At 39.1% G+C, this 27,295-nt stretch overlaps 1 protein-coding gene across 3 annotated transcripts; it reads left to right on the top strand.

Moving 5' to 3' along the window:
• LOC306708356 (myocyte-specific enhancer factor 2D homolog) lies at positions 1–24,314 on the top strand. Of its 3 annotated transcripts, XM_079176186.1 has the most exons (12): positions 1–161; positions 6,054–6,426; positions 7,665–7,868; positions 8,453–8,590; positions 9,950–10,166; positions 11,364–11,420; positions 12,426–12,607; positions 16,106–16,235; positions 16,408–16,597; positions 17,891–17,959; positions 18,990–19,040; positions 19,534–24,314. In XM_079176186.1, the coding sequence occupies exons 2-12, from the start codon at positions 6,373–6,375 to the stop codon at positions 20,009–20,011; spliced, it is 1,770 nt and encodes a 589-aa protein (XP_079032312.1). In that variant the 5' UTR covers positions 1–161; positions 6,054–6,372; the 3' UTR covers positions 20,012–24,314. The 3 variants fall into 3 exon arrangements, with proteins under 3 accessions (XP_079032312.1, XP_079032313.1, XP_079032314.1); XM_079176187.1 differs by lacking the exon at positions 18,990–19,040; XM_079176188.1 differs by lacking the exons at positions 17,891–17,959; positions 18,990–19,040.
• The last annotated feature ends 2,981 nt before the right edge of the window (positions 24,315–27,295 follow it).

Raw genomic sequence — 27,295 nt, 5'->3', positions numbered from 1 at the left:
TATAGTTACTTCAACATTAAATGGAATAAAATGCCGCGGATTCATGTAAATAGAGACGTCGCTTCAACGTAATTAATTAATGCTTCTTAATTAAGACATTGCGACATCTTGAGCGCGTAGAGACAGGCCTATTTTTGGCTTTTTATCAGCAATATTTCAGGGTAAGTGGAGTGATACATTTCCTTCCTGCGTCTTTTCTCCTCGCACAGAAACAGACCTGCTAGCTTTATTATTCTAATATTGCAAAGTAAATAAGCGTCACCGTATTGATCTGTGTTCCACTGAAGTATAATCTCAATTTGAATACGAAGTGTTTGTGATGTGATTTAAAGTAGTGCGTGCTACAGCTCGCAGAGCCGAGTTACATGGAGAGTGTCAGGAAGGTAATGGCTGTCGGTCGACTCGTAACTTGAAAATTGTGAAATGGCCTGTTTAGAGTAGCTCGTCCCTTTTTTGTTCTGTAAATCAACCCGGGTTATGGTGTCTTCAATCGGGGTGTTTAGTAAAAACCCGGACACATGATTAGCTGACGGTATTAGCTTCCCGACCTGTCAAATCAGAGCCTGTAGGGTAAGGCTACCTGTCTGCAGTCAGAGGGCCTACCAGTCTTCAGACTCCATCTGTCATGATGTTTGTAGGACACAGCCTTCAGTCCCGCTCCCACTTTGTTAGAAATCACTTTGACCTGGTGTGGACTCTGCATACCACATATAACACGGTCAGTAGTTTAGTGACATTAAGGAGAAAACAGACGTATGAAGAGAGCTATTGTTCAAAGCTGCTCCTCTAGCTGCGTTTTTTTCCAGCTTCACTCTTAAAGAGCCTCAAGAACAAATGTCGTTTTTTTTATGTGTGTGTGTGCAGTGACTTGATGAGATTTAGTACAAAAGTCACTGTATTCATAATGCCAAATGTCAGACAGCGATGCTGTCGGCGTGCAAAGGCCATTTGCATGACTGTATTCACTGTAAGTCTGACTGTGTTCTTTAACATGTACCGTAAGAGCAACTTCAGTCAAATCAGGGCACCATTATTATGGTTTAGCATGGGGCTGTATGCATTCAGTGCACTGGACATCAGCAGCCATGATTTTCTGTGTCATCCCGGGGTAGATACCAGAGCTGTTAGGCAAGAAGTAGGCCAGTTTGACAGAGTGACACCACTGTGTGCCATCCCTGCAGATGGGTTCACATCGACATATGAAGGTAGTACAAGTCTTACTGATTGGTGAAATGAGCCGTCTATGCTCTCAATCAGTTCTCTACTCTACCAGCAGCATGTTTATTGTAATGTGTTTTATTGGATTTGCTGCTGAAGTCAAAGCCAAGTTCTTCGGCTCCCAAAAATTCCCATTTCTCTACTTGCCTCACCGCAGGATTCAAAGTTTTATTTTGCCGTTTGGCTTCCCGAAAACCTTTCTGCAGTATCAACAACAGAAGTATTTTATTAAAATGCTTGAAATAACAGTGCTGTTGAAATGTACAGCTCCTATGGGCAGGACTTTGAGCTAGTAAAGCTGGGAGTGGTTTCCAAGATGAACAGAATTAAATCAACCAAAGGTTTTTCAGAGTCCGCAGCAGCAATTCCTGAAGATTGAATTCAGGTCTTGAACTGTTTCCTTCATTTGTCTCTCAGGTCAAATACAAATCAGTCAGACAACAAATCAAACAATTATTGATATTTCTTAGTTAAGCAAAGATGTTTATTATGGCAACACACGCATTTCATTAAAAACAAAACATGTATTTACTCTCTTTAAAGAGAGTCAGAGAGGAGGGACCAGAAGTAGTAGTATAAACAGAAAAGAAAACACTAAATGTACAGTAAACACTGTGGTAACATCTTTCTTTCCAAGTTCAGTCCTCTATGTTGGTTGAAATACTTCAGCCGTGTCTAGAAAGTTGTAACTTCTCTAAGATTTACTTTCCTCGTATCTCCTGATTTTATCAAGTGGAGAAGGTACAGTAACACCTCAGTGCTTTCATTGATTTGTCTGCTAGTGTTCATTTCATAGTGAGACATGAGGGGAAAATATTAAGACTCAAATGAGACGTGAAACATTATTTAATTGGATTGGTATTATGCTTCGAGATTAGATCGTAGTTTGCAGTGAAATGCACAGCTCTAGTTTGCGGGCAGCTCTTTCAATTTAAAAAGTGCAGAGCACCTGAAACCAGTTCTGCCAACATGCGTACAAAGTCACACGACTATGTGAGTACGAGTAAGCCCGGTCCATCTTTGGGGAATGGAGACTGAGCCATTAAGACTGTCCCAAACCCCTGTCTGAGAGCTGTGGATAGGCAAACCCCACTGCAAGTCACGTTTGAGGCTCCGACTATTCATCGCAGGGCTTTGGCACATTTCATTGGCAAGTGCATAATCCGCTAAAGGTCACAGCCACTAATTTCACTCCTCCAAAACTGACAGATGCCTATCCTGGGCTTGATTACGTTCTCCTTCATCAGAAGAATATTCGAGGGTTGCATAACCGTAACTTGGATGAATCGAATAACATGCGTGGCTCCATTATTTTTCTCTTTTTACCAAAAGCTTGCCCTCTTAAGATAATGAGGCAAACCTGGTCCAGCCAAAAGTCAATCATTTTCCACTATTAAACTATTCTATCTAGTGCCTTTTCTTGTTAACAGTCTTCTCTACTTCTTTGGCTTTCTCGTATGTCACGGCGCGAGCTTGGTTTGGCTGGATGCAGGGCTCAGTTTTAGCCAAGCGGCGACCTCATTATGCTGGCGTCCAATCAGTCCTCCGGCCAGCTCCTAATTGAGCCATCAGTGCCTTAAGGGGGAAGAAGAGGGATGAACGTGTCAATTACAGTAATGAGGGGGCAGCCATGCAGAGGGCAGTCGGGCAGAGGGAGGCTGGACAGAAGCCTTGCAGTGTAGCCCCATTCTGGTCAATTCACGGCTAATCAAAGACTGTCGCTTGGCAAAGTTAGTAGAGTCGTTGTTAGTCATTTTCCCCTCGCACAGTGGGATATTTCTACATTTTGTGGTAATTGTTTAGAGTTGGTGCCTTTGCAGTTGCAGCTAATGAATGTTTTATAATGATGTGAATACACATATCTAATGAAAAGCTACATGTAGGTGCAGCACAGACCACATCATACAGGTTATGTCTTTGGAGGAATAATGGACATCATCAAGGGGCGGATTTAAACACGTGTAATACATGGCACTGATGAATGACGCTGAGCATTTTAGAGTTGGACCTAATATGCTGGCTTTTATTCCAACTTTTGATTAATTCTCAAGCTGGATGCTCTGAAGTGTTGAAATTAGGTTTTCGGAGGCCCCATGTGCACTCCACTGGCGTTTTCAATTTTTCCGTCTGGCCTGACAACAATCCCACAGGAGAGCACGGACGTGGAAGGTCAAGACTGGAGGGAAAATGTAAGACTGTTGCCACAAGGCTGAGTCTGTGTGTCAGAAGGAGAAGCTCTTGTTTTTAGGAAATGTAAAAAGTTTTGTTTTCACTACAGCAGTGGGATTGCCCCATCAAACCAGTTCCACCACTTACCATAGTAGTGGAGTTTGGTTTTTATTGAAGATAAGCTGATGAAAAAGCCTCCCTGATTTGCTGATAAACAAGTTGTCATGTAAATTCTTCACAATAAAAGTCCCCTGTTATGTTTTTTATTCAAAACTTTTATTTCTACGCGAGATCAGGAAACGTGTTTAAATGTAAACAGCTGTTCGCAGCACATGAAAAGCAAGCAGACTGAAACGGTGTCTGTCATTCTGGGTTTATCGATCTCCACCTCATTTCAGTACTCAAGCTATAGCGCCACACCGTCCATTATTCTGAAACAACAGCTAAGCGATAGCATCATTTATTTAAGCCAATGGTTTTGTTGTTTTTACTAGTTTTCTATATTAAGCTTAAACAGAGGAGTGACCAAAAACTATCAGTCAACAACTTGACCAATCACATTTGACTATATGTAACCACGGCCTAACTGCTATTTTCATCATCAATGAATCTGACAATATATGTTCTTTTGTCAATTCAAATCAGAAAAAGAGGAAATCCTCTGGAACCTGAAACCAGTTCAGGTTTGGCATTTCTAACTGAGAAATAACTGAAATGATTAATCATTTATCAAAATAGTAGCCAGTTAATTATCTGTCGATCGACTAATGAATTGCTGATTTAATCAACGATGCCATTCAGCTCCGGGGAGCACTTGATTTAATGCACCAGAGCCGCCACCTCAAATGTAAAGCATCAGCATCACACCTAACCACATTTAATTAACTGTAGAAGCTAGAAGTGTGATTGTTACATGATTAACTGTGCAGCGCTACTGTAAACTTAAATCACAGTTGTAGACGCATTCAAAGGAGCTGTATAAATTACTCTTAGGTCATTTGGATTCATTATGAAGATTAAGCGACTAATTAGTCATTCTAGATACAATCAAATGCGTAGTCGGCGATGTATAATGATGTTAATGTCATGTTGACACACGACTAAGCAAAGGGAAGCTGTTGTTACTGCGTATTTATTTAAATCTTTATCCTTGCCACCGTTGATACATTAAAAACTCCATCTGCATTATACATACAGGAATATCACATCATATATTGGTCATTTGACTCTAACAGCTCAGGTAGTTTGTAACAACATGACCAAGAGACTGACCAGTTTATTTACTATTTGTAACTCATGCAGAGGTTGTCGACGCTTTCTTATTCATCATTTATTCACTATTTTCATTTCTTATAAATGACCCTCAGGCCTTCATGTGAAGGAGGATTTCAAAGTATGACCAGTATAAAGAGTATCAAACAGCAAGTCCGCCTGCACACAAAGATAAAGATGTCTTATAGTTGTCTATATGTCACCTCTTCCATACAACGTCTGGGCTAACCTTTAACCTTTAACCTTTAACCTTTAACCTGTGATCATACCCACGTTACTTGGATCGTTTCTTTGTGTGTAAATATGATCTAAACACGAATACCTGTCTCCATCAAAAATAATCATTCAATGACATCAAGTTCAGTCAAAAAAAATGTTCATACTTATATAGAGCCTTGTGGAGCATGTTATTGAATCACCAATGATTTCTATTAGAGGTCTTGAGTTTCAGTGTCACTAAATGAAGCTTCATGTGTGTGCAGAACATGATGACCCTTTGATTTTATGTTCCCGATGACTCACACGTTTGAGCAATTATTCATCTATTCATTTACTCAATTAATAAGTAATTTAGTCTCTATAATGTTTGAAACTAATATGAGAATATGATGTTTTTTTAAATTGCTTTTGTGGCTATATCATGTTATTTATAAATCATCATCTGCTTCACCTCTGGCAGGTATAGTGTCACATAACTAAAACTTATGCTACGGTGAAGTTATGCTTTCTGGGCTTTTTAGTATGAAGTTTTGTATGAAATTTATAGGACAATAGACGATACAAAAGTCTGACAGTTTTGGCCACTCAAGTTTATTGTTGCAAATTAGATAAAGTGGTCTCTTGCGTAGCATGGAGGGAGTGATTTTGGACACGGCTAAAGAGTAGCAAAAAACTCCTCACATTTAAGAAGCCGTTAGTATTTTGTGATTTCAAAGCTCATTTTTAGGACTCATGGATTTGGTTTGTATGTCTGTCTTGACGCGTTTATCCACAACTTCAACAGTTGCCATGAAGGCAGAAGGAGAACGTCTCAAAGCATGAGATCAAATCAAAAATCGACTTAATAAAGTGCCGTTCCACTTGATGTGGTGATTGCTTCTTGATAGTGAAGGTTGGAATTAACCAAATCAGAATTGTCCAATGTGTGAAAGATACCGTAATGTTTGTCTGTGGGCCCCCCCCTTAAAAATCAGGCAGTATTGTTGTCTCCGTTGTTCTCGTGTATTTAGGGAGATTACATTGTCATTTTGTTTCTGACATGACAAGAATAAGATGATTTATTGATTTGTGAATGCACGATCACCATCAGCAGACAACGATTTATTTCCCCTAACGTCTTGTTTTGATGTTTGTGTGATATTTGAGTGACCTTTCTGTCCCTCTGTGTCACGCAGGAGAGGAGCGACGTCCTGCAGCTGCAAGGAAGTTTGTCACTTTTTGTTCCTTGTTGAACAAACACTGAACTGAAGATTCGCTCCTCAACGTCGCACGTCTCCGCTCTTCACCCTCGCCGCCCGTCAAAAGGAGTCGACAGCGTTGCCTGACCACACCTGGGCAGAGACATGTGTGTGTGCGTGTGTCCTCGGATGCATGACTGTGTCTGAGTGCGTTTGGGCCGAAGTAAGAGGTTGCAGGCTGCACTTCCTCTCTCACCCTCTGAGAGGCGCTTCTCCACTTCATTGACTACATTTGTCTCCACAACTGCAAAGCATTATGGGTAGGAAAAAGATTCAGATCCAACGGATCACCGATGAAAGGAACAAGCAGGTGAGCAGTTTTCATCTGTTATTCTTCTTCTTTATGGACGAGGGCTGTGAACAACAAGTGTTTTGATAATCTGTTATTATGATGAGTATTCTTAATACAGTTTATACTTTGCTTTGATCCTCCATACTTTGTTGGTACCTGCTATATGTCTGTAGTATAGAAAACGTTAAAGCATATAAATACTGCAGTTGTACATTACTATTCAAGACATTTTCATAATTTACTTTTGAGTGCCTCTAAAACCTTTGAATCCTCAGGCAGTACTGTGTGAAATGTTATTTAAATTCAAGACCATTTTTAAGCAGTTATCATTAAGATATATTTAAAATGCGTTCTTCATAATCATAAAAAGTCTCAGTTTACTGATGTCAAACTGTGTGCTTTTTGATGTTTTTGTTATCCTTCACTACCAGTACAAGGCGCCGGGTAGATTTTTATATTTTAGGGGAACTCGGCTGTCTAGAAGTCATTCACAGGTTATTTCTTTTCATTTTGTAGCTGCTTTATTGTTGATTTGGCTTCATCCTTGCGTCATTGTCCCAATCAATTATACACATTGTTACAGTGAAAGGTCTCAAAGAAGGTCTCAAGAACTTGCCTCTTTCAGCTCCATTTGTTGTTTTGTTTTCTCCTCACAAGCCTGCCAACCCTCTTCAGGTTTCCTCCCTGACCAACGTCTTTCTTGTTTTCTCAGTTGGGTCGGATGAGAAGTTGTACAAAAATGTTAATTTGTTATTTTTAGGGTTCTTTCCCAGTGTAATCATTTTTTTTTTTTGTGAACCACTTTGTCACAGCTCTGACTTTAAACTATGCAGAAAGAAACTGTTTGCACAGTGAATACTGAACCTATGATGGAGTATGACTAAAAAACAATTAGAGACAGGTCCACAAAAAAGGATGCTTCATTATTGATGCTGAAAACGACTCCAACGCGTTCCAGTGATTGTTCTGACAGACAGCGCACCAAAATACTATTTGTTAGATATGTCCCTGATGTGACTGCATATATTTTCTTCATTACTAGGCACATGAAAGTTTATTCTCAAGTCATCAGTTTTGATTGTCTAAACCTCTTTATGTATGAATCAAGACCTACAAATAATATATATCTGAATTTCTGACCTTCTGTGAGTCTTCTGAGCTTTTAATAAAGGGTGTGTTCTCACATATCTCTTGTTTTTTTTTCCCACCTTCCGCCCTGTTTTCCCCCATCCCCAACTTCTGCGGCTTTCTCTCAGGTGACTTTCACAAAGCGCAAGTTTGGCTTGATGAAGAAAGCCTACGAGCTGAGTGTATTGTGTGACTGCGAGATTGCTCTGATCATCTTCAACCATGCAAACAAGCTGTTCCAGTATGCCAGTACTGACATGGACAAGGTCTTGCTCAAATACACAGAGTACAACGAGCCTCATGAGAGCCGGACCAATGCAGATATTATTGAGGTATGTCCATCATATCATCAGCGTTTGTGAGCAAGTGAGCCAGCTAAGATTGACAGTTACCATTGCTTAAGTTTTAGGTAACCCTTAAACAGAGATAAGATGCCAATAAGTATATGTCAACGTTAACGGCTTTCTCTTAAGATTGGGAGCCAGAGAATCAAGTAGAACTTAACTGGTTGATTAATAAAGCTCCTTAGTGCCACACCTTGTAGCCGTTAAACGGGAACAAACAATAGGGGCAGCATGAGCTTGATAACACATGCAGGTGTTTTCCACGTAATCTGGTACAAATGTGACCCCCCCCCCCTTTGTACAAGTGATTGATTCAGATATTTCAGGACCAAGCGATATGAGGATGCAAGTAGTCACCATTTAGCTGTGTTTTGTCTCAGCCCTCAAATGGTGTGGCGATGTGTCAGATACATATATAATTAACATTTAGATAAATATAAGTGTCAGATCTGATGCGGTATTGGAGATTCCAGATTGGCTTTGGGGACAAAAGAAACTTCATTGGGTCAACCCTAGTTTCGAGCAACTGAACCGACCGATGTAATACGACTCACTTCTTTTTACTTTCATAGACTTTGAGAAAGAAAGGCTTCAACGGTTGCGATAGTCCAGAGCCGGATGGTGAAGACTCCATTGACCAAAGTCCCCTAAATGATGACAAGTACCGTAAGACCACAGAGGACCTGGATGTTCTCTTCAAGCGCTACGGAGTAAGTAATCGAGTATATTGTAATTACTGTTGTTCTGCTTCTTTCTTCACTGTAACCTTGTTGGCCAGACATTTTGTTATTATCCGTTGTTTGGCTTGAGTGCCTACAGGAAACAGCTACTGGGGTGAAGTTCCTCTAACTGGTTGTTTCACTTTGCAGAAGAAGATAACAAAGGAAATAACAGATACATGAACAGCTTTTTGGCCACTAGCATACCTGGTCAAAGTTCTTAAAGTAAATATTCGGCAGTTAATTAGACTGAATTTTATTTTAAAGGAATCCAATGTTCTTGACACATCAGAGCATTTTGTTTCAGCCTCAACCGCAGCGGTTTGCTCTTTTAATCTGCACAGGTTGTAAGACTTTCTGGTTGCAATGTTAATAATCGTCTGTCTGTTAAAGTGTTTACCGACAGTTAGAACTCTGACCAATTAATGGTATCAGTTAAACATTAAAAAAAATATATTTTCCTTCACTTTAATCAGCAGGTGACAAGCTTGGCTTGGTTCTTGAGGAGTTGTAGCATTTATTCACCAACAAATACGCTGTACACGCACTGCACTGTTAGGCCCACAGCTGTAACATTACTGTTCCATACTCATCGTCGGGCTTGCAATACACTGACAGAAACCTTGAGTATGCCAAGAAGACACACAGCTGAAAACCTTGCAGCTACATTAATTGATGTGGTGTTAACTTGCTGGGAAAGTGTCTGCATGAGTCCAAGACAATGCACGTGACATCGTGCCTTCTAACTCTCCCGGACAGGTGAACTAGGGATTTCGTTGCGTGTTTAGCTGGCGATAAATTATAGATTTAGTCTTTTTGTGCATCGGTTATGTGTCCAGACCGGAGAATTTATATGAGCTTCCGACAGACGACACAGATTAGGGTACCAGGATAGACCAGAGCCCAGGGGAGGAGAGGCTGAGGAGTGACAGCTGGAAGCAGAGGCAGAGTGAGGGGCACAGAAACACAGCGAAACGAAAAGAAAAGAGTAAATCAAATGAGAGGGATTATTTTTGTTTGAGTGTGTACATTGTTTTTATGTAAAATCCTTCTCAATGTGCTTTTAATGTGACTTTTATCGTTACATATTTTACATGAAATAAGGTGTCACTTGGTCCTTCACGTCTATAAATCCTCAATTTTACAATTGGAGAAATAAAGTAATGGGGATTTGGTGATCAAACACCTTCAGGCTTAACTGTCCAGTGAAGTACATTCTGAAATGTGCATTGCTCACCTTTTTAATTAGCGCCCAACGTACGATCGTCCTGGATGATATTAGCTTCTTGAAACTATTTTAGCAGTTGACGCACATTGGAGACTAAGACTCTCTCTCTTCCCTCTTTGCAGCAGTCGACGGCTCCTTCCCAGACCTTCTCGATGCCGGTCACAGTCCAGGCGTCTAATCAAAGCACATTGCAGTTCAGTAACCCTGGCAACGCACTGGTAACTACCTCCTATGTAACATCATCATCGCTCACGGATACCCACCTCCTGTCGCCACAGCAACCGGCTCTTCAGAGAAATACGGTGTCTCCCGGGTTGCCACAGCGACCAGCCAGTGCAGGTGAGCGAGTAATACTAGACTTAAAAAAATAAATAAATAAATGAAACAGACCGTAAACGATTGATGAGCCTCTTCCTTTTAGTCAGAGACGACATGAAGGAATACATCTTAAGTAGTATTTATATTTGTCTACTCCTTCACCTCCTTAAGGATTACATTGTGTTATCAGTTTTATTCTTTCATAGACCTTCAACGGTTATTGTCTGTACTTCCTTATCATTGTATGTAAAGAGCTGATTAGTGGATTAGGGAGGTGTGCACATTACTCTGCACTTGGCTAATCTGCATTGTGTGACATTTGCTGCTCTCCTCCAACTGGGATGCTTTTTATAGCCTTTAAATTATGAGTTAATATCTGTATCAACCAAATATTAAGCATTGAAGATCTAAAGTGAATACGTGTGCGTCCCAATGCAGCTAATGCACCTGAAGCTGTTTGGTAACTGCCGGAAATGCCACAAGAAAAAGAGCTTCTGCGTTTAAGCAGTTTAGTTACAACTTTAACAGTTCAGCAGCATTAGTTTACATCTATTCATAACCTAACAAACAAATCACAATGAATTGCATTTATTAACTTCTGGCGCGTGTTATTATGTTATTGTCTTCACGTCTTCAATGCTTCTTGGATGAACTTAACCTTTTTGAGATTGGGCAGCTATTTATTTTGCACAAAACCAATGAAGTGACAAAATGTGTTTCTTTTCCTGGATTATAATTTAAGATTAAAAGGTTCACAGTATTCAGGGTGGCAAACTCTAATAGTAGTCTGTAGTAAAAAGGCTAATGTGCAACAAATAATTGGGATTAAAAGAGTAAAATAAAATATATAAAGGATGCAAAAATAACATTTTAAATATTATGTTTTTAAAAGGTGTGTATGTGGGCACTTTCTTCAGTGTATAAAAATGTACACATTTATACAAATTATTATGGATTTACGTTGACAATTTGTAATAAATTGTTTAGAATGTGTTGACATTGAAAGCTCATTGTTGACCTTTAGAAACAGACGTTTTTGTTTGTATTGGAAATTATCTTCTCAGAGTTGCAGCTTGTCGTATGCCAATACAAGTCCCAATACGTTGTTATCAAATGATAAAAGTTTGAACAGTGAATTTCTATATATCAGAACATTTGAAAACTCCTCGTGTTGTATTGGTTTTCGGTTCACATGTTTTTTTTGTCCTTTTTCAATAGGTGCTCTTCTTGGAGGCGAGCTGAATAATTCAAATGGAGGATGCCCAAGTCCAGTCCGTGAGTAATCTGCTACTGTATTTACTCAGATTCTTGAGTTTTATTGTTAAGTTATTGCTTCTTTTCTTTATCGCCAAGAGTTCCTCTGGTATCTGGCCTGTATTTGAGTATTTATCCTAAATCTCACAACCGCAGCGATGGCGTTGTTTTTCAAAGGCTAAACGCCAACAAATATGGATTGAAGTTAAACTTTATACGTTATCTCTGTGGTCCGTCTGAGTTGTATATTCTCAGCTGTGGGTCTCATAGTCAACAGACTGAATAAAAAACAATAGACACGCTGTCTGTTGTGTTGGTTATTTTTTAATGGGTCATAGACATGAGTTGTCTGAGTTGGTTAATGATCTGTTAACAAGGGTTTGCTTTCAAATCAGAAAAAAAAAATCTAAATGATCATCCTTGCCCAACAATGTCGACGCTCTCGTCTTCCCTCATCAGGACATAATGGGAAGACATTTCGCAATATTTTTTCCATTTCTATTAGTCATGAAATAAAAGAACATCAATGAAAATCTGCAAAATGTCTGTTCACAAAATGAACACTTCCCAAGGTTCCTCCTTTCCTCTCCTCCTCTGCACCATCTGTGACTGTGCCTTGGAGGGATCAGGGGAGGCCACCAGTAACATCAAAAGACACGCCTGGGATTCCCGGCAGCTCACTTTTTTATTTTTAACATTTTTGCATCTTATAGCTCAGTAAAATGTTTTCATGCAAAAACTAAAATGTTGCCTCCCAAATCATATTTTTTATTAAAGAAGACGTTGTGTAAGATTTTAGTAGAAGGAATAAACTTGTCGTGACATAATGTCCAATAATCACCAGCACAAAAATATTCTGAATGATCTTTTTAGCTGTTTTCAGATTAGAGTTTATTCTCCAGATGAAGTGATGTGATCGTAGAGGATTATTTTAACACAGTTTTGAATGTGCACAGTTTCCGCACCCCGCTGTCTGAACGCACCTGTTTGATTTTCCTATTGATTTGCTTCTCTTTTTCCCTGCAGCTAATGGATACAACAGTGCCAGGGCCTCCCCAGGCCTCCTCACCGTTTCCAACGGCAACAGTCTGGGGAAAGTAGTTCCGGCCAAGTCCCCACCCCCCCCTCCCAGCCCCCAGATGGTCAACAGCCGCAAGCCAGACCTCAGAGTCATCACCTCACAGGGCGGAAAGAGCCTCATGCAGATGGTGAGCCTAACCACGCAGAACCTGTGCTGCCTGGGTCCTTGTAGTTAACATTTTGAACCGTACACAGTGATCACACCTTAGTCACTCGTGATGACAAAAAGTGAGGATCTTACAAACATTAAGAAAACCAAGACACCTGGAACCCGGAGGATTTGTTAAGGGACATGAGGGGATAGAAATAATTTTCATTTTATCTCAGATAATTACACCTTTACTGGCCAATGAATGAGATGAATAATGGGAATTGACATATTTGTATTAATTTATATTGGTTATATAGAAGATAAACGGGCTGGTAGAGGCCGCTTTCCATCATTTTTGTGTTGTTAGTGAAGAGCAGAGAGCAGAGATTTGTGCTCTTCACTCTACGTTCAGCATCTCATTAATTACTTTGGTAAAGTTAGTAAAGTCTCAGATGGGATCAACTCCCACTGACATACTGATGAGATTCCTCATAACCTTTCTAACTAAATATGCACCCATGTCAACTTATAGCTTTTAAAAAATAACTAGTCCTTTTAATAGCTGTTCTGGAGCTTTTGATTATATCACACAATCTTCCTAAACTGTTGCCAACTATATATATATATGTGTATGAATAGGCACCTGTTTGCCAAAACGGTCACCTTATCAACACTATAAAAAGAAAATATGTCAGTGTTGTGTTACCAAAAAAACAACAGATATTGCAGGTCTAAGGATTTGTTCATGTTTGCTTAAAAGTTGGAATTGATCATTTCGATTTGAGAAGGGGATCAAAAGCTGCAGAACTGCTACTGAATGGACCTTGTGTTCAGATTGTTTTGTCAACTATTTAATTTGTGCTGTCCCAGAGGCACCTTCTGTGATTTCAGGTCCCATGCATTTAGTGTAACAATTAGCATAAGTTGATTTATTTCATAGATAACTTAGTATGCCAAACTACAGTATCTATCAATGTATTTTTTTGTATTTACCCTTATTTACTTTTAGTTACTAATATGATCTGTTACCACCCTTTGCAGACAGAGGATGAGCTGGAATTGGTAAACGAGGTGATTTCTTTTCCCCCACGTCAGTCACTCGCATGAGTCGATGGTCTATCGACTGTCCGCACTTTATTAGCATGGTTACAATACTGTACAAGAGTTACTCATTGTTTTGGTCTTGCTCCACTGACATTTCTTGGGATGGTATTCCGCTTGCGGCTCCCACCTGACTGCATGTGATTCAGGGCTCGTGGTTGTGTTGTTAGGATCATGATGTGATCGCGGTGATAATTTAGAAAGATAGACCTCGGTGATCAGTGCTTTAGCAGTCTTTAAATGATCCAGTCAGACTTGAATCAGGCCCATCACCTCCATCATGTGATGCCACATAAAGCATGGGTGTTTCTCCACTTGGCATTGTGGTGCGAGGCGACGCGGAGCATGTTCCCCGTTCACTGACACTCATTTTCACCTTCCACCAAAATTGTCAGTTAGAGATGTTAACTAACTGGCATTACATTAAAGGCATTGGACTCAAATGTTTCCCCCAGTCACATATTTCATATGAAGCTCCAAGGCACCTTCAACAAAACTTAATTAATCACTAGTGGAAGTTGTTAGTTACACCCCTACAGATGATACTTGTCCTAAAATATTATCAAGAGAAATAGATTAGTATATACACAGATATCATTTTTAAAAAGTACTTTAGAAAGGCTACAACTTACTGATTGAGAAAGCGTGTTATACTTTATGACCACATTGTAATTTAAAGCTGAATTTACTCAGAGAGGTGGCTGCTGCTCCTTTTACAATTCCACTCAAAGTTGATGGGCAAGAATCTCGTTTTTCAGAGTATAGAGCTTCATTTTCCTCACTCTCCCTCCTTACTTCTTCTTCACAAGAAGTCCCTCTCTCGCTCTCTCTCTCTGTCTCTCTCTCTCTGTCTCTCTGTCTCTGTCTCTGTCTCTCTCTCTGTCTCTCTCTGTCTCTCTGTCTCTCTCTCTCTCAGGATGTTCTGCATTCACAAGGTCTTACAATTCAGAAGAGTACTTTCAGATGGGAATTGTTGCATCTTTGGCTTTTTGTTTGCAGGACCTCCTATTTGTCACTCTTACACAGCACCTGAGTTTTGGGTTTATCTGTTAGAATTCAGCTTAACCAGAGTATCTTCAGCAGAGCTGCATGATGATAAAACCTTATGGGAGCAGCTTCACAGATTTAGCAGCATGTCTGTTGCACCTGTGTTGGAGGAACACTGGATATTTTGTCATCTAAATGACTGATTTAATGTACAAACACTGTACTAGCAGTAGGTTTGTGCCCTGTTCTCTAAAAATGAATGATTGAAACATAAAACAGATGGTTAACCAGAGTGCATCCCAGCAACATGCTGGAAGGCCTGCAGTGACATCCGCTGGAGAAACGTGAGATGAGCTGCTCACTCAATTACATAGTTTGACTTTTAATTATCTCACAATAGTTGAAGATGTTTTCCAGAATGACTCTACATACTAATACTAATTTACTGTATTCACTGTAAGACTGTCAAAATTAAATCTGAAATGTATGTCAATCTAAAAAATATATATATATATATATATATATATATATATATATATATATATATATATATATATATATATATATATATATATATATATATATAAAATACAGATTGTACTGTCTGTACATTATAAATATGAAAAAAAGATTCTTAGATTTTAATATGTGTTGGTTTTGTTGTTCTACTGCGATAGTAAACTAAACATGTCTATATGTTTCAGACTGTTGGTCAGACAAAACAAGGAACTTGAATAAGTCAACTTAGGTTTCAGGACCTGAGGTGACTTATTAACTGACATCCCATAGAGGAAGCAATTGATTAAGTAATCAATTGGGGGAAGAAGGGCAGATTAATTGGTAATACATTTTTTTGTTTTTGGCAGCCGTAGCTCTAAAGTCGTATATATGTTGAGAAACAACATTTCTTGTGACATTTTTCTAGACGTGCAGAATATTTAGAAATGATTGATTTTGTTAAAATCAATCCAAAGTGAATGTGACAATTTCTTTAATGACCTAATTGTAGGTCTTTATAAAGGCATGGGGTCGCCCCGGTAGCCTTAGTGTTGAGCATTGACTATGACCCGCTATGGTCTCTGGTTAGTGTCTCTCCCCTCCTGTCATCTCTCTCTGTCGCTATCTAATTAAGACATAATCCTTAAAAAAAATCCCAGTAAGCGTATCTGATGGTTGAATAAACTGCCTTTAATGTAATGTGTCTGTCTATGGCACACTCAAAACAAGGAACTCATTTTTGACGCATGACATCACGAACCTCCTCCTAGTAAATCCACTTGACTTTGAGATTTACTTGACTCAATCCATCATTTTGAATTCAGCCATATGCACATTGTCATTCCCAGCATGTCAGAACGGACGCTGTCGAAATCAGTCGATTAGCTCGACGCCACGTGTGAAAATTGTTTCTGCAGTGACTAAACATGTCTGCGTCCTCTTCTGGCAGAACGCCCAGCGGCTGGCAGCAGGAGCCCAGGTGGCACAAAGCCTCACCACGCCGGTTGTCTCGGTGGCCACACCGAGCCTCCTGGCACAAGGGCTGCCCTTCTCTGCCATGACCACAGCGTACAACACAGGTGAACTGAACACACAGGAGCAGAAATATCATTGTTGGTTTTTTTTTACCGCATAGAAAATCAAAACAAGTTTAAAAACTGAAAGAATGAAGAAATGTATCCCAGAGAGTTAAACTAAGAGAATGTGAGCTTTACGTTGGGACTTTTTTTTTTATCCTTTGTTCTCTCTCAGAGTACCAGCTGACCAGTGCAGACATCACTGCTTTACACGCTCTGGCGTCACCTGGCGGCTTGTTGCCGACCACATGGCAACAGCAGGCTGTTTCCCAGCAACAACAACAACAGCAGCAGCAGCAGCAACAACAGCAGCAGCAACAACAACAGCAACAACAACTTAATCTTGCATCACTCAGCAACTTGGTGTAAGTCTTTTTCTTTATTTTCTCATCGGCGCTGCGTCTTTCTTTTAAATCTGGTTTCCTGAAAGCTCTTCCGTCACATCCAGTGTCAGGGATGATGATGATGATGATGATGATGATGATGATGATGATGGAAGGCTGCTGTGAAAGCTCTCTTGTCTAATGGCAACCCCCTGAACACTGAAATACTGTACTACTGACCTTACCTGTCAGCTTGCATGATATCCATACCATGACCTTTATATGCAAGCAATTCATATTCCTTGTTAGTGAATTGGTCTCACCAGCATCTCACCATCTCAGCCTCTTCATAACATCAATCTGAATATCTGGTATTCAGTTTTTTTCGGGAGTTGTTGCACTTCAGCAGTGTGAAACAAGTCCACCTTCTCAAAGGTCCTTTATTCATTACATACATTTGTAACTACTTGAATAACTTCAACAAAAAAAAGGGGAGAAAAGGGGCTCAGAGTAGTTGTTTTGCAGAATACTTTTTACTCTTACTTGAGAATATTTGAGATAAAATATATGTACTTCTACTCACATGCACAATGAGAGATAAGAGCCTGCCAGCCAATCATAGCACCGCAAAAGAATATTATTATAAAGTACCGTTTCTGTTTACTCAAACCACCAGTGATTATTGGCTAATAACCCTTAAATGATTTTCAATCTGTCATCCCAAAAGTGGTACTTATTAATGGCTTTTATCTGATCTAGAAAGCATTAGTAACTGATGTATCAACCATTAATTAGCCATTCCTGACTGTTTTATTTACATATAAACGAGAGCTGGCCAATATAGTCTCAAATCAATATTTAAATGCACACATTTTTTTACTTTCATCCATTTTTATAATTAAAGCTCCTTGACTGATAAAACTCGGATATTTTTTTTTTTTTTTTGCCTGCTAACGTATATTTACATTTACTTTATAATTTAAAAGATACATTGTGGACTAAAGGACAGCAACATATACATATCTGGTGCATAGGCTTTATTTACAGTATATACAAAGGACTTCAGGGTTTAGACAGCAATACAAAGTTTAATGTTTTATCTCCTCATTCTTATTTAGAAGTGAAATTGTATGTGAATTGGCGGATACTTTTTCTCCTTAAATATCAGGTTTCAAAGAAGACGACTGAGAAGCCTCTGCGTTAGATTGGAGAACTATTGAGGTGCAGCTGCAGTGTGAGGAGAGCTGCTTGAGTCGAATGCTGCAGGGTTCGTGTTGTGTCTTTGGTGGCGTGAGCACCAGATCCTTGAAGTGTGTTCTCTCCTCTTGTCCACAGCATGTGGGGCGTGGACAAACAGAGCAGCGAGCTGTCTAGCCAGGTGTCCAGTCTGGCTGCCAACCTGAGGTGAACAGCCACTACTAGTGTGTGCGTGTGTGAAATGTCCGAACCTTGTCTATAGTGGGAGGGGGGGGGGGGGGGGGGGGGCTGTAGTCCACTTTGCATATGCTTTAGTCTGAAACAAAACAACATACATAACTACCTTAAAGGCAGCCATACATTTCAAAACACTGGCCTTAAACATAAACTTTCTAAACCTTAAAAATAAGAAAGATGTTATGAATTTAGTTGATAAATATTGGGAGAATATACATTATTAGTAAGAAATGTCAGGAAGGAACAAGCACACATACTATGTGTTATGATGTTAAACAGATCAACACAACACCACTTCACTTGAGTAAACAGCCGAACAATGAAATACTCCGTCTTTGTAAATGCAGCTGCTGTATTTTACCAAATCACTTTTTTACAAATAAGCACTTTATTCTAAGTTTATTATGTTAACGTTGATGGTTGAGATGCAAGTATTCCAAGAAGTTGTAAGGATAGCAGATTTCAGTTAGTAATTCATCATGACATGAATCCTTGAATAATGATACTAACAGTGTTATTTGCTGATCTGAGCATAATCATTTGTAATTCAATCAGTAATACCTTTTACTTTCTACAAATAATCCTTAATTGAACCATGAAAAGTACATTATGCATTATTATAAAGTATACAATGCTTTTGCATTTAGTCTTGTATGCATTTTTGTTCTTAAGGACGTACAAACTCTTTAGTAATAAACTTCAAAAACGCGTAACAGTCCCGATTAACACATTTATTCTTTATTCTTCTTCAATGCTTCATTTACTGTGTTTGTAGATCAGAAAACAAGATTGTCATGCCTGGATTTGTTTGTGTGTGGGAACAAAAATTCAGCAGATTAGGCTCTTTGTTTTTCTGATTCTGAGACATTATTGCTGTTGTTGAAGAAACTTTGCTTGCAATAATGTTTCACACTTCTCTCCACACATGCCTTTTGAATCCACCTCTAATCCACCACTTACCTTTGGTTTGGGCTCCAACATTTTGTTTTTCCCCCCACAGTGTTGGCTCTCCGTCCAACCTGCTCTTGGGTAGAGATGAGTGGTTGGGCCGGTACTGTATCATCACTTCCTTTTTCCTGTGTGTCTGTGTGCTTTTGGCTGACTTCCCCTAAGCATGTCTGGTGCTGTCTGCAGTCAAACAGGAAATAAGACGTAGTTCCGGTTTCCACCATGTTCTCTAACCCGAGATTATTTTCTGTTTATCATCTGTAGTTCCTTCACATCATAGCTGCCTCACTGCGAACCACCTTGTCACACAAATCATTTTCATGCTTCCTGGGCTGATGTGTTGATCCTTTGGGAGCAGTGGGAGGGTTACTTCTGCTTTGAAGGCTCAATGTATTGGATTATTGAATAGTTGAATGTGGCTTTGCCCTGTTGGTGCTGTACCTTGTAACGTGGGTTTTTGTCTTGCTGCTTGCTCACATGCCTTTTGTCAAGAAGCTAATCATATGTATGTTTTGTTTTCTCGCCTTTCCTCTTTGTTCCGTCCCTTATCTTCCATTGTCTTCCTCTCTCTCCGTCCTCTGTGACCCTGTTCTCAGGCCTGTGACCCATATACCTCAAGGCCCCATGCTGACCGTCAACACAAACTCCAGTGTGAGCATCAAGCTGGAGCCCATCTCGCCCGGCAGGGATCGCAGCACCCCATGCCCTCCACCATCTTCTACCACGCCGTCCTCGACCTCAGGGGGAGCCATCTTGACTGCGCCGCCACAGTACCCTGGCTCCCTGCTGTGCCTGGAGCCCCCGACTGGCCGCTCGCCCGCAGACAGCGTCAGCAGCAATGCCAGCTCCTTTGAAGGCAGCGATCGTGATGACACCGGTGCAGCCGGTGGCGGAGGTGGGGGCGGGGGCGGGGGCGATGGCGGCGGTGGCAGCGCAGCTGGTGCTGCAGGAAGAGTCGGTCCCGGCAGCCGCCCTGACTTCAGCCCCTCGGCCGAGCTCCTCAGGACGTCGAACGAACCAGAGCAGGAGGGAGGAAACCTCAAGCGCATGAGATTGGATACCTGGGTCACATAGAGCTGCGTGCCACACCTCTTTGCACCCACAGTGAAGTTTTGGTGACACTTAAACACCCACAACACCCACAACACACACACACACACACACACACACTCATTCTTTAAAACCCCCACTGCCCCGACCCCACTGCCATGGGACACTATCATCACACATCTGCCTCCGTCCCATTATAAAACTCAGCTGCATCACCCAGACTTATGAGGCTTTGCCAAATATACATTAAAGAAAGAAATAGACATAAATATCCTTTCACGCTCTGAGTGAGGAGAGGATGACTTAGTGCTCAGCTGGATATTGTGTCCAGTGTAGATCTTTCAACTGAAGGACAGTAGGTTTGTAAAGCCTTCTTGGTTGAGTGAACTCCCGTAAAGTAATTTCTTTTGGTAGAAATTAGGTGTTGAACCTTTTTTTTTTTTTTCTTCAATCTGACAACACCATTGAATACATTTATCTTTCACATGGTTTCACCTTCATGTATTTACATCGGGCTATGCTGCATCGTTCACAATGTGATTTAGTGGCTTATCCACATCATGGGACTTGTATGACTCACCACTTCCTGCTCTGTGAAATCCAACACAGCTTGGATTGTGCGCTCCCCATTCTTCCATAAGTCACTTCCAAACTGCACTTTTGGATAGAACTTAATCTAGACAAGTTTGAGGACTGAGCATCTATCTGGCACTGAGCAAACCGACTCAAACGGGGTCTTCTAGGTTAAGATACTTAACCATCAATGGTTCTTTCCGCTGCCACATTTCCCAACCTGGTACACCCAGGCAGGCCCTGAGCCCTCAGGTGGAGCTGAGCACCTTGCTAGAGTGCCAATATCAACCTCTACTACAACAAATAAAATGCCAAATGTCTCTCCCACACAGTACAAGGACAATGACGAATTATCACCTGCACTGTCGCGGAAAGGAGAACTAGAAACTGTTGATGCTTTGAATTCGCCGCCACTCTCCTCAGACGGGGTGCTCCTCCCGTCCACGCACCTCATCTCCTCTGGAACTTGGATGGAAATTGTTGCACCAGAAATCCAGCCGGCCACTCAGCTTATTACCAGGAGTCGATGCCATCCAGTTCAATGCATAGTTTGAGTTTTTTGAGCCGCTCGGGTGGCTTTTTATGCGGTAGGGAAAGTATTTGGTTCTTTCAGTGAAATTGTTCTTTATCTGTTGGTATTTAAAAAATTAAAAAAAAAATCAGTTTTGAAGGTCTGTTGGTTGTCCAGAAGTAGGAATTCTGACTTTGTATAAAAATCCCTCCTATACAAAAGCTTTGATGTCCTCTTAAGCTCTCTCTAGCTCTCCTTAGCTCTTTGCCGTGTTTCAAAAAGGAAAAGGAAAAAGACATTTTCTATATTTCTACCGCTTCAGTTGGCGACAAAGTAAAATAGCTTTTCAGCTTCAACGACGTGTATGTACATATGACTATATTTGCATAGACTTTGCTAGGTATCCCTAAAAACAAGCAATGTGTTGATTCTCAGTGGATCTGTTTGCATATATGAGTGTGAATTTGATATGTTTCGAAGCTACGATGCAGAAGTTTCGCCACACTAGGTAGTGCTGGTGGATCGGACTTGTTCAGTAAACCTATTTTATGCTAGTGTTGATGGTGTGTGCACTTTTTGTCTCACTCACAGAGGCCTGCTTGGTTGTGGTGTCATCATATTCTCCTACCACACATTTTTTTTAAAAACCCAAATCAAACCCACAATAGAATTGTCCATTACCACCTAATTATGAAACGATTAGGACACTGCCATTCACTTAGTGTTTTTAAGAAATAAAATGCACATCTTTGATGTATATTTTGATTCACAGAATCTTTTCCACATTAAGCTTACACAGATTATGCCTTTTTTCACTTAGAAATGAAGTGCTGTGTTTGTTGTTTAATGGTATGTTTTCTAGTACGAATTTGTTTAGTCTGAACCATTTCAAGTTTGTGTAGAAGTGTACAAAGGCTGTTTATAGCCTAAAAATAGAAAGATTCTCCTGATTGCTTGACCTTTTTTCCCTTGAGACGATGCGTGTCAGCTGTTGTTTGTTGACTGTTAATTATCTAAAACAATCTTACACTTTTATATCGGTGTAGGGGAAGTGGACACGGCGTCTTTCATGAATTGATGGTTTGGTGTGATTAGTAGCAGAGTGTGACACTAGTGTTTGACACTGACTTTGGGTTTGTGGCAAGTATCCGGAAAAAACATCACCCTGCTGTGCGACATTTTCACGCCAGTGTTGTTGATGTTTTCCATGATCAGGTAATTTTTCCATCCCTCATTCGACAGTGTGATGGGTAGCTCTTTACTCTGCTAATTTCAGGTTATTTTTTTTATTTTCTTCAGATAATCATCAGTTTAACATCCAACACTTTCGAAAAACTCATGTTGGTGAAGATTTGCCTCTAAAACCGTTAAAGGGAGTTTTTCTACATTTTGTGAAACTTGTTTCGTCGCTTTCTTACAGATAGTTAGATGAGAAGATTGATACTCAATAATATTTGTGCAGTAACTATGAAGCTAGAGCTGGTTAGTTACACAAGCTAACAGCTAGCCTGGCTGCGTACGAAGGTAACAAAACTCGCCTTCTAGCGCCTCTAATGCCACCTTTATTTCAGTGATTTTGAACAATTTTCATCCAAATTTCACCGAAGATTAACGACTTGGAAAAAAATATGTGAATTTGCGTTTCCAAGCACTACCGCACGCCGTTTCCCCCTTTTCCAGTCCTTATGCTAAGCTAAGCTAATCGACTGTGACTTCCCATTTAACAGATGGATATAAGTGGTATCGAATTTCTCATCGAAGTACATTTCCCAAAATGTGGAACAATTTCTTTGAACTGATGAGTGGTACCACCCTTCAGGCAGAGAGATCAGTCATTTCCATTTATATATCAACTCAGTTTTAGTGGAAACTCTTTGTGTTTGTGGGCGCTGATGGTTGACTGAAATGTGACACCACACCGATTGGCTTCCTGCCTCGTGCAGGTTTGTTCATGTATAAAAAGGTTCTCTAGCCAATCTAGCTGTTTAGTCACAAGACAATCTATAAGAGAAATGAAAACCTGCACCCGTGTTACTTGTTGTGTAAAATGTTTTCTAGACTCACTATTTTTGGATTAATTTGTGCTGGTGACATTTCCATTGTCTATTATTATGATATTATTATGGAGCTCTTATTTTATTGCTATTTTGTGTAGGATAGTTTTTATTTTCTCTTATTTTCTCTTCTCATAAACATAGTACTGGTTTCCTTTTTTTTTTAAACAACTTGCTGAAAATTGCACGATCGGTTATTGTGGTATTAGCAAATGCAATGAAGGAAATACCAGTTAAATGCTGCAGTTTTAATTAAGATAAAGAATATATTTATACAAATGGGAAACAACTGAAATTAGTAGTTAATGAAATTTGAGGAAAAAAAACAGTAAATGCATGGGATACAGGTAACAAAACTTGTGTTACGCACAGTAATGATACAGGACATGCATCACAAATGAGTTATAAAACAACTCAGAATAATGTAGCATATGAAATACTAAAGATGAAATTTATAGCTAATATATTGTGTTGAGCTAGTCTGCTTTTGGTTTTTGTTGTAAAGAAAATAATTCTTTGTTTTTTGAGAATGATTTACAATTTGTGTATATTTTCATATACAAAGTATGCACTGATATGTTATTGAAATTCTATACCGCTTTTACAAAAAAAAGTGTTTGTTGTACCAAAGTATCCAAGTCCCTTGAAACCTTACCCTTTTTGCGTATGTTTTACCGTATTTTATATATTAAATAGACAAACTGAGTGAAATGAATTGGAGTTTGTGGTTTTATTTTAATGTTTACTCTATATCAAACCAGAAAGTGCCTCTAAAATATTTCATAAAGACTAAAGTCTTCAATCAGGAACGTTTGGTGTAAATAAAGTATCCAGAAATCTTTCTAATTTGAACAAAGATGTAGTTTCAGAGGCGCATTAGATTTTCTTTTTCAGTATAGCATCTGTGTTTTTTTTCTCTCTTCATCCTCACCTCAGCTCATTGTCATAGTTACAAACATGTTGCAATAAAGCTTCATTTCACACATTCAGTGATAACTACACGGCTTAAATTAGCTGATCTCTCATGACCTCCTGTGAGGTAAACAGCAACTGTTTGAGCAAGGCAATAACAAAGTACACACTGAGTTAACAATATTTTAATGCTAGAGCAATCTGAGGAGGTCTTCTTTTTTAGCTTTCAATTAAATGTGTGTGCTCAGATCCTGTACTTAAGTAAAAGTGGCAACACTACACTGCAAACAATATTGGATAACTCGGAAAAGTGCATCTAAAAAAAAGTAAAAAATGTACTAATGGACGAATAAATAAAGAAAATTAACCCCTGAGAGTGTTTTTATTATATATTACAGACCTGAAATGATTAGTCCATAGTTAATTGGCAACTATTTTAAAAATGTGTTATACGCTTAAGTCATTTTTATGCCTTTGCATCGGCGACGGTCGACTGTGACTTTTATATGGCTTTTTTCGACATAGTATACTAAGCCTTGTTTCGACATGCTATACTATGACTTGTTTCGACATGCTATACTAAGTCTTGTTTCGACATGCTATTACTTTTTCATACATGTTTTAATACATGTGTTACAACCTGGCTCAAAGGCTGCAACATGAATGGGAAACTAGACGAGTTAAAAGTAATAAATACACACATTTATTTAAAGAATGCAAAAACTAAACAAAACAAACATGAAGAGTCAGTAATCAGTAATGTCAGCATGTGTGGATGTTTGAAAATATCTGACACAACCAAAACATAACAGCAGCATGTCAGCGAAGGAAGAGGCTGGAACCACACCAGGATCAGGTGGGACTCATCAGCTGCCGATCATCATCCTGAAAGACAGAAAAGACAGCAAACAGGACACTTTTTTCGGCATGCTACAGTATATTACAACCTTTTATAACAAGCTATACTATGACTTTTTAATTACTTTTTTCGACATGCTATACTATGACCTTTTTTGACATGCTATACTATGACTTTTTTCGACATGCTATACTATGACTTTTTTCGACATGCTATACTATGACTTTTTTCGACATGCTATACTATGACCTTTTTCGACATGCTATACTATGACTTTTTTCGACATGCTATACTATGACCTTTTTCGACATGCTATACTATGACCTTTTTCGACATGCTATACTATGACCTTTTTTCAGACTTTTTTCGACATGCTATACTATGACTTTTTTAAGACTTTTTTCGACATGCTATACTATGACTTTTTTAAGACTTTTTTCGACATGCTATACTATGACTTTTTTAAGACTTTTTTCGACATGCTATACTATGACCTTTTTCGACATGCTATACAATGACTTTTTTCGACATGCTATACTATGACCTTTTTCGACATGCTATACAATGACTTTTTTCGACATGCTATACTATGACTTTTTTAAGACTTTTTTCGACATGCTATACTATGACTTTTTTAAGACTTTTTTCGACATGCTATACTATGACCTTTTTCGACATGCTATACAATGACTTTTTTCGACATGCTATACTATGACCTTTTTCGACATGCTATACAATGACTTTTTTCGACATGCTATACTATGACCTTTTTCGACATGCTATACAATGACTTTTTTAAGACTTTTTTCGACATGCTATACTATGACTTTTTTCGACATGCTATACTATGACTTTTTTCACTTTTTTCGACATGCTATACTATGACCTTTTTCACTTTTTTCGACATGCTATACTATGACCTTTTTCACTTTTTTCGACATGCTATACTATGACCTTTTTTCAGACTTTTTTCGACATGCTATACTATGACTTTTTTTTTTTACTCTTTCCTACATACAATACTATGGCCTTTTTTTATTAACATGCTATACTATGACTTTTTTCGACATGCTATACTAAGTCTTGTTTCGACATGCTATTACTTTTTCATACATGTTTTAATGCATGTGTTACAACCTGGCTCAAAGGCTGCAACATGAATGGGAAACTAGACGAGTTAAAAGTAATAAATACACACATTTATTTAAAGAATGCAAAAACTAAACAAAACAAACATGAAGAGTCAGTAATCAGTAATGTCAGCATGTGTGGATGTTTGAAAATATCTGACACAACCAAAACATAACAGCAGCGTGTCAGCCAAGGAAGAGGCTGGAACCACACCAGGATCAGGTGGGACTCATCAGCTGCCGATCATCATCCTGAAAGACAGAAAAGACACCAAACAGGACACTTTTTTCGGCATGCTACAGTATATTACAACCTTTTATAACAAGCTATACTATGACTTTTTAATTACTTTTTTCGACATGCTATACTATGACCTTTTTCGACATGCTATACTATGACTTTTTTCGACATGCTATACTATGACCTTTATCGATATGCTATACTATGACTTTTTTCGACATGCTATACTATGACTTTTTTCGACATGCTATACTATGACCTTTTTCGACATGCTATACTATGACCTTTTTTCGACATGCTATACTATGACTTTTTTCGACATGCTATACTATGACTTTTTTCGACATGCTATACTATGACTTTTTTCACTTTTTTCGACATGCTATACTATGACCTTTTTCACTTTTTTCGACATGCTATACTATGACCTTTTTTCAGACTTTTTTCGACATGCTATACTATGACTTTTTTCAGACTTTTTTCGACATGCTATACTATGACTTTTTTTTTTTACTCTTTCCTACATACAATACTATGGCCTTTTTTTTATTAACATGCTATACTATGACTTTTTTCGACATGCTATACTAAGTCTTGTTTCGACATGCTATTACTTTTTCATACATGTTTTAATGCATGTGTTACAACCTGGCTCAAAGGCTGCAACATGAATGGGAAACTAGACGAGTTAAAAGTAATAAATACACACATTTATTTAAAGAATGCAAAAACTAAACAAAACAAACATGAAGAGTCAGTAATCAGTAATGTCAGCATGTGTGGATGTTTGAAAATATCTGACACAACCAAAACATAACAGCAGCGTGTCAGCCAAGGAAGAGGCTGGAACCACACCAGGATCAGGTGGGACTCATCAGCTGCCGATCATCATCCTGAAAGACAGAAAAGACACCAAACAGGACACTTTTTTCGGCATGCTACAGTATATTACAACCTTTTATAACAAGCTATACTATGACTTTTTAATTACTTTTTTCGACATGCTATACTATGACCTTTTTCGACAT

This window comes from Pholis gunnellus (assembly GCF_910591455.1).
Source record: "Pholis gunnellus genome assembly, chromosome: 16".
NCBI lineage: Eukaryota > Metazoa > Chordata > Actinopteri > Perciformes > Pholidae > Pholis > Pholis gunnellus.
This window is presented reverse-complemented; position numbering and strand designations above follow the sequence as displayed.